The sequence below is a fragment of the Scomber scombrus genome, chromosome 11 (genome assembly GCF_963691925.1).
Source record: "Scomber scombrus chromosome 11, fScoSco1.1, whole genome shotgun sequence".
Taxonomy (NCBI): domain Eukaryota; kingdom Metazoa; phylum Chordata; class Actinopteri; order Scombriformes; family Scombridae; genus Scomber; species Scomber scombrus.
This window is the reverse complement of record NC_084980.1, coordinates 22,911,753-22,920,329: the sequence shown is the minus strand read 5'-3', so window position 1 is coordinate 22,920,329 and position 8,577 is coordinate 22,911,753. Positions and strand designations below refer to the sequence as shown.

At 37.7% G+C, this 8,577-nt stretch overlaps 1 protein-coding gene across 1 annotated transcript in view; it reads right to left on the bottom strand.

Annotated features, from left to right (window-relative positions):
* The window catches only part of LOC133990403 (contactin-associated protein-like 4), an 89,445-nt gene extending 81,573 nt beyond the window's left edge, over nucleotides 1-7,872 (bottom strand). The window contains exons 1-2 of the mRNA XM_062428708.1: nucleotides 7,801-7,872; nucleotides 2,492-2,639 (exon numbers count right to left, since the gene is read on the bottom strand). Of these exons, the coding sequence (XP_062284692.1) occupies nucleotides 2,492-2,639; nucleotides 7,801-7,857 (205 nt within the window). The 5' untranslated portion in view covers nucleotides 7,858-7,872. The remainder of the gene's footprint in view (nucleotides 1-2,491; nucleotides 2,640-7,800) is intronic.
* Nucleotides 7,873-8,577: the final 705 nt, after the last annotated feature.

Below are 8,577 nucleotides of genomic sequence, written 5' to 3'. Positions count from 1 at the left end.
GAGAGGGGAATGATCTGCAGCTTTGGTCCCTGGCCAGATACGAACCAGGGACGCTGCGATTATGTGGCATGCACTTTAACCACTTGACCACCAAGGCGCTCCAGTGGTTGTTTTCTTTAGTCATTAGTATATGCCACATGTTATATTGCCACAATAACTGATCAACATCATGCTTTGGAGACGTGATGCATTTTTCACACTGTTGTAAAGAGTTTGCTAAAAAAAAACAGCTATATTTCACCTCCCTTCACTATATTACATTGTTTTCCAAGGAGGATTCAGCTGTGCATGCTACATTAGTTTTCCACAAGTCTTATCCATCCGTCACACTGGCTGATAAACATATTGCACTCATGTCTCTGCTGTGTCCTTAAATAACTTGTGAACATTTCCAAACCACAATGGGCTATTTATCAAAATCCAGCTTTTTTAAACGTTTCCTCTCTTATCCACCTTCTCCCAGCAGTGACAGCAGCAAACACTAAATGGTTTTACTATAAATCATCTTTCCACTCGACTAATATCATGAAATAACTGATGAGAGAATATTCTGGACTAAAGCGCAAGCGGTAAGAAAGTAAAATAAGATGGAGTGTTTGTTTAAGTGACGATGACCAAAGATAGCTGCTCAGTACAAACAGTTTCAGGGAGTGTATGTCTCAACTATTCAATGAAATGCCATGAAAAGTTTGGACAGACATTCATAATCGCCAGAGGATAAATCCTACTGACTTTGGTGATGTCCTAACTTTTGCTGAAGTACCACCAGCAGGCTTTTAGAGAAAGACCTTGACACCTTTTGGATGAATTTCCATGAAATCAGCCATCCGTGATTCCCAAATTCTTTCCTCTAGTGGCACCAGTTTTCAGTTTTCCAGTGAAATAAGTGAACATGTAGTGGATGGATTGACACAACATTTGACTGGCACATTAATGGTTGCCAGAGGATGTATCATAAGGACTTTGGAGACCCTCTGACTCTTCCCCTAGTGCCACCGTGAGGTTCACATCTTTAGTTTTACATTAAGCGACATGTCTCAATAACTAGCAGATGGAAATTTGAAACACACATTCATATATAGTGTAAATGTCCCCACTGTGGGACTCATAAAGGAATATCTTATCTCATATCCACTTAAGAATAAAATGTAAAACCTTAAGTGAATTTACTTCTATCTAAGCCCGTCTTCTGATCAAAAGTCTGATATGCCCAATATTTTGGTTCATGGCTGACATTTTGTTGAACAAATTACTTTCCCATCAGCCACAGCTGTTGCAGAGCAGGCTGACAGATCTTCTAGCATGTCTTTGGGCTCTTTGTCTTGTGTCAGCGTGGTAGCTTTTCCAAATGAATGCACTTATTTTTCAAAGCGTTCGATGTGACTGCAGCTTTTTCAGATGAAAGGAAAACTCTAAGCACCAGAAAAAATACAGACACTAACAGCTGTGGGTTGAATTCCAAACACAGACAAGCGCGTATGGAAATCATGTTTACACATGCATACACAGTGTTTAATAAATGTATTTTAGCATATATATGCAAATGCCTGAAGCTTTTGATATTCATGACCATGTTGCGTTTTTATGAGGCACAGTAACAAATAACTGTTGCCATGTAGACAGAATCAGGGCAGAGACACAGCAGGGAGGACAAACTATTACAAACACCTGCTCTTTTAGCAGAATATACCGACTACATGATCTGACCTTAAACTGGGAGTTCAACTGAGTCAGACTCAACAAAGACAGCATACTCATCTTAAACTCTTAGGGGATACAATTAAAACTATTAAAGTGTATTTCATGATTTTAGATATTGACTAAAATAAAATAATATTGCTGTGTGAATCTGAAAAACATGCAATGTGAATTAATTAAGATCTTGGTTCTGTTTCCTTGTGCTGATGCCACGATTGATAATGCCAAAATATTGTGTAATCTGGGAAACAAAGGAAACTGTTAACACAATATGTTGCGTGTGTGTGTGTGTGTGTGTGTGTGTGTGTGTGTGTGTGTGTGTGTGTGTGTGTGTGTGTGTGTGTGTGTGTGTGTGTGTGTGTGTGAATGAAAACCAGTGAGATGAATGTTATTATTTTATTGTTAGTAACAGAGACGGGAATGTAAATCAATTGTGAAACATGAATATATTTTCAATAAAAGGCTGCCAGAAAGTGTTAGTTGCTTTTTGTCTCTATTAGCGGTAAATCACACAAAATTAAACTTCACAATGTGAAATGTAATGATTATTTCTTTTCTTTTCAACCAAATGAACCCTCAATGCAACTTTTGTCCTCTCGGATCAAAAGTAACCCAAGGACAACAGGAGGGTTAAATCTGTCATATTTGGATTGGTTGACATATTTACTCAGTTTCATGTACTTGCTTTCTATTTTTAAATCCTCCCAGCAAATTTAGTATTTAGTATTTCTCATATTGGCAGGATTTTAATGCAGGCCCATTGCTGGACTGCACTCTCCAGGACAGGACTTACTGTAAGGACATCCGTAGGTCTCCAGTCGGAGTCCGATCCGCCCGCTGGGATTCCAGTCCAGAGGAATGAGGCGGAGGAAACGAGCGATCGCTGGCTGCTGCAGCTTGTACTGAACCACGCTGTCTGCATTACTGTTACCTGGAAAAGACTGAAAACACACAAAGACAATGGGGAAATATTAACTCAGTATCGACTTTACTGTTGGCTAACACAGAAAAACATATAAACACATATACTGTAAATACGGTTGCTCAGAACTATTATTGGAATGAATAAAAAACAAAAAATACCATTCATAAAACTAAACAAAGCTGTGTTGGACATTTTAGCTCAACTAAATATGTTAAATATAAATAATTTCAACCAAAATATTTATTTGGTTTACACAGTTTCTTTCACAGTCACATCTTTCTTCAGGGAACTGCTCCATTTAACGTCACGCATCTCAAATGTACTGTTCTTTGTGAAAGTTAAATTGTCACAATTAGAAGTTGCCAAACTTTGAGAAGGCTGGACTTTGGAGAGAGAGAGAGTGTAGAGGAAGAGGAAGTGAAAGTTCATTTCATCCTCATGCCTGCATGTCTATTCATCCACTGATCACATGATTTGGTTCCCTTGGCAACACACCTCATATAGAAACTTTAAAAAAGGTTTATTTTGATGTTTGGGGATTGAAGGAGCAGTTCATTGCATTCATAGAGTTTGTTTCTGATGAACAGATGGAGAATGAAAGACAGGAATCTCTTAACTCTAGTTTATCATTTTATGTTATATTTACATGCTCATTAACTTCGTGCAAAAGTCTTTCTGCTAAAAATTTGGAGTATGAACAGAGAATCGATTGTCTGCTTCCCTCTGACTCTGGGCTCCATGCCTGATGGATCTCTTCCCATGTCTCCCATCTGGCAATCTATCCTAATTACATCCCTTCCTTGAAATTGACACACAGGTTAAGTGGATCTCCCGCTGCAGAATAAAAGCTTAGACACATAATTAACTTATTAATTCTTCTGTAATCACAAGAGAGTGGAGTTAGATCTCCTCATATGATTGTTTTTAATTGAAAGGGGTGGTAAGTATCAAATGACCATCGTGTAATGCTCACTGTTGGTGAATTGTCTTGTTTAAATAGTAGGTAAGAAGGTGGGCGGCTTTTATCTCATTTTAGTGTTAGAAATATTTTTTTAAAACTCATTGAAGCTAAATCGCAAAATTGTATAGCAAATACTTCACCAGCATACCTTAGGTTAGTCACCAACTCTTTTCAGATACGTTGCATTCATGTGCAACCCCTTCTCCTATTTACATATGAATAAATTGTGTTTTTACTAGAAACAAAATGATGGCTGAATTATGTTTTATTTCAACATAAGGAGAAAAAAGCTGTTCCCACATTTGGCAAGTTGTTTAAAATGTTGATACTGAATTTATGAGTGCAATATGCAGTAACAACACAGCTCCTTTTGTTTGTTTTTTTTCTCAGGATGTGAAAACAAGTGTGTTGTGCTACAGACCTGCGTCTCGTACACCCACCATCCATCCCACCTTTCATTCAAAAAACAGAATCCAGACTGTGATTATGTTAACCAACACAGCATAGTAATTGGGAAAACAGTTCAGTAGTATATATAAACAGCTTTTCTAGGGGTTGGCATATGAAGCTGAAAACTTTACTCATAAATTAAGTTTAATGAATGCAAGTTTATGGAGAAAAAAATTTAAAAAAATGCTGCTTTTGGATTTGCCAGAACAACAATATTTAGTGTCATCCAAAATCAGAAAAATTGTAAATATTTCTCTTTTTTGATCTGATTAGGTTTAGGCAACTAAATCTGCTTTGGTTAAGTGTATGAGCAATATGATGGCAAATAAGGTGCACAGGTACAGGTTTGGGAGGTATATTAGGAACAGAGTTGGAAAGGTTACTTTGGACATGTAATAGGTTACAGATTACTAGTTACTCTGATTAACATGTAATAAGTAATGTAACTATTTCAATTACTTAATCAAAGTAATCGAACTGATTACATTTGATTACTTTTCTAATTTTCTAACCAATGTTTTCAGCTGTTAGGGTAAGTGTTCCCATTAACCACCAAAATATAAGTTCAGGTGTTTGTAATGGATACTGACATGATTTATAAGTGAGATCATTTCTTATAAAAGGAAGATTTTTCTCTCATTTGAAAATGTATTCATTAGTTCATGTAGGTTTTGGAATATAAAATAAAGATATTTGATGAAAAAAAGTCAATTTAAGCCCATGTGTGCTCCAAATAAGCCCACATCATGATTTATTTACAAAATATGAGAAAATAATATTGATTTCAAATAATTAAAAACAGCAATTCAGTAACATGTTAAATATTAAAAAATGAGGCAGGAGTTGTTTTAAAGTGTTTTTGTCTGTGAATAAGTTGTTGTGTGATATAGTTACTGTGAAGGACCGAAAAATATAAGGCAGGGTGTGTCGTTTGCTCAAAGCTTTGAGCCAACTAGCAGCACCTTCAGCTCAACAAATGACATTGAGAAGAGGGCAGAATCTCATTTACTTTTAGAAAGATGCTTCAACTGCAGCCTTTGACAGGCAGTGAGAGGGAGAGCGAAAGAGACACGGAGAGAGAGATTAACTGTGAATGTAAAAGACAGAAAAGGAGAAAGGAATAAAGAGAAGAGGGGGGAGAGATAAAGTAAAGAGCATCACAGGGAAACGAAAAACGAACAAAAAGAAGTGGAAAGAAAATCAAATAGTGAGAAGAAAGAAGCCGAAAAGCAGCACAGAAAGAAAATGTGAGGAGGAAATAAAGGGGGAAAGGAATTTTGAGAAGTGACAAAAAAATCAGCTTCTCATCCTCAGCCCTCCAGCAGGAGGGGGAAACAAATGGATGATGATGAGAAAGACAATAAATAAAAAATGGATCGCAATATCTCTAAGCACATACAGTGTTGTGACGAAAGAGAGAGAGAGAAAAAAAAGATGGACTGAGAGGGAAAGAGGAAAAGAAAACCATATATTGCTTCCCTGGTCTTCAGTGGTTGATCCAACAGCTGCGCCAACAACTTTCTCCTCTGACGGACTCTCTAAGCCTGGCTGACTAATACACAGAAGTTCAGAAACACTTTGAAATGTGACTACAGTTTATGTAGAGTGTCAGATCAACATGTTTTAAGCTGGGGGAAGCTGTTCTCAGCGCTCTCAGAGAAGATCCTCAGTGCTGAGATTAGCTGGATTCCCTCCATATGCAGAAATTGCTTTGCCCGAACCTCTAATCAAAAGCTGCTCACTGCAGCATTGTAATAAATGTCCTTTCACTCTTCATAAGTGTCCATACTTTCAGAGTGAAATGTTACACTTTTTCTCCATGTTAGTTGCATTATTTGAGGAGCATACAGGAAAGAAACCTTAAATGTATTTGACCTTCACTGTGATGACAAAATCAAAACTACTTAGCATTCAAGTGGCTGTATACTGATCCATGTACTGTCACCACAGCGGGACAAATACAAGTCCAACACAACATTCGTGCAACGGGAAAACACTGAAGGGAGGTTTTGCATCTACCAGAAGGTTGGAAATGATTCCTCACTGCTTCTGCCGTCCATCTGATTAATTTCTACATTAATCAATCCTACAGACACCGGCTGAGCTCTTTCGAAGCCAGGCTCAGGTGTGCCGTGAATCTGCCATGTTTTACTCACGATCAGTGTTGGAAAGAGTGTATAAAAGCCCTACTAACATAGAACCACATTTATTAACCTGATATTATGTAGAAATAAGAAAGCATCGGTGCAACAATCAATCTATTATAGATGGGCCTAAATTTACTGTATCTTAAAACATACTTAGAGTAAAAGTTACTGAATTAGTTTAATGAAAGGAGAAGACTGCTTGGCATAGATTCCTCTCAATGTGAAAGTGACAGTAAGTCCACCTGAAATCAAATTCATTCTAAAAAATAATTGTAATAGTTTTGTATTATTAGACTAGAGAAAATGGTCTTTGGAAAAGGATCTTAAATGCTCCTTGTCTCATCCAGATGCCAGTGTCAAAGATTTGTTTGATTGACATCAGCTGGCAGGTTGGTGGCAGGTGCTACAAGAAAAAGTAAAAGTGCTGTAGCTATAAGTCAACGATTAGACAGTGTATTGCTGGGATTTTGAAGAGGAACGGCCCAACCGGTATCTAACCAGACCGAAGTAACAAATTTACAGGTATGTTTTCATGCTGTTTAATGCAGCTAAGTAGCTATCTAGCCTGCTAACTGACGTTGGTGGTGCACTTATCCACAGAATTTGTTTCTTTTGGTGGCTTTGTATATACATATATATTGTAATTATTGTTTTATGTAGTCATATTATTTTCTGTAATATTGTCGAAATTTTAAAACATTTTAGGTGGAGGCTTTAAATAAGCCCATTTGGGTTTTCTGCCATTTGTGTCATTTGTCTTGTGTAAATTTTAACTTGTTTAAAATAAACTTAACTAAACTAAACTTAAAAAAAGGGACAAGAAGTTATGAAAGTGCTCAGAATAATGCAAAGTCTGCTGATGAAGACCATGTTATATAATCAAAGAGTGTGGACTGTGAGTTTACATTATTTTGATATCTGTGTCACACATACCTATATTTTTTAACATCTGTCAAAAATGGGCACTGACAGCGACCGAGAAAGCTGAAATCAATGTGTTTACACTCTCTTTAAATATCAAAAGAAATAGACTGACATAAAATATAACAAACCTGAATTATAAACAAAAAAAATAAAACAAAATCTTAGCTGACATCCCTTGAGTCTCAAACAGAAAAGTGTTACTTCACTACTTCTATGTCCATCAATAGCAGCTGAAGTGTTTGGCAACAAGTCTGCACAGTCAGCAGAGCTCCTTCACGGGTTCATCCATTACTAATGAAGAGAGATACTCGTGATGACTGAGTTTATCAGTACAGGATATATTGAGCCACATAGACGAGCACTGCTCAACACTACATTACTTTATATGAATTAAAAGAGGGTAAGATATGAAGTTTATTGATCCCTGGGGGGAGATGGAGTTGATGCAAGAGTAAAAACCAAAATAAAGTCAGCTGCATGAAGGATGGGGGTTACTTAAATAATGTATGCACTATTTATTACAGCCAAATGAAATATGACTGTAATGACAGTGATTGATGTTGATTATTACATTAACCTCACTTTTATGCTGTTTTAATGGTATTGTTTACTCTGGTGTGTGAAGTCTTGGTGATGTAGTTTGGACACTGCTCTGTTTTGATGGAAGTGATCCGTTAACTCCAGTATGGACTCACCCCTATACTGTCCTCCTGCCAGTACTGTTTCCAGTTGTGTCCCGTGTCACTGAACATAAGCAGATACGACGTCAGCCAATCGGAGCTGCCGTAACGACCCTGCGTAGCAACAGCGGTAATCTTGGTCCGCTCACCCAGGTCGACCTCCAACCACTGATACCTGTCTGAGGTGTGAGGAGACCAACCTCCAGCTCCTGCAGAAAGAAAGTGTGAGAGAGTGAGAGAAAGCAGCAGCATACATGAGTGATTTATGACATTTCCATCTGTCTGGGAGAAGATGAAATAAGCCGAAAAATAAATTGCATTGCTTGACCTTTTATTCTGAACTAAAATCACATTTTTCTGTTATGAAGGCAGAATGAAGAAAATTGATTGAACCAAAGCAAGCTTCTTTAAATCCATTCTGGAGCTATAATGGGATATAAATCACTCTTCAGGAACTATCCTGGAGAATTTAAATAACACAAATTGTTTTGTCGTGGTGGCATTAGAGTAAGTAAGGAAATCCAGACATCCTTCTCTTTGGCAATGCTCCCACGGCGTTCCAAGGCCAGGAGAGATATATATGAGAGAGAGAGAGATATGTAACCCCTCCAACATGTTCTGGATATGCACTGGGGGTCTCCTCCCAGTTGGACATGCCTGGAAACTTCCAGCGGGGCTTCCTAACCAGGTGCCCAAACCACTTAAGATGGCTCCTTTTGATGCGAAGGAGAAGTCACTCAAGTCCGAACTCCCTCAGATTTCCGAGGAGATCCTCAAAGTGTTGTTTCCACC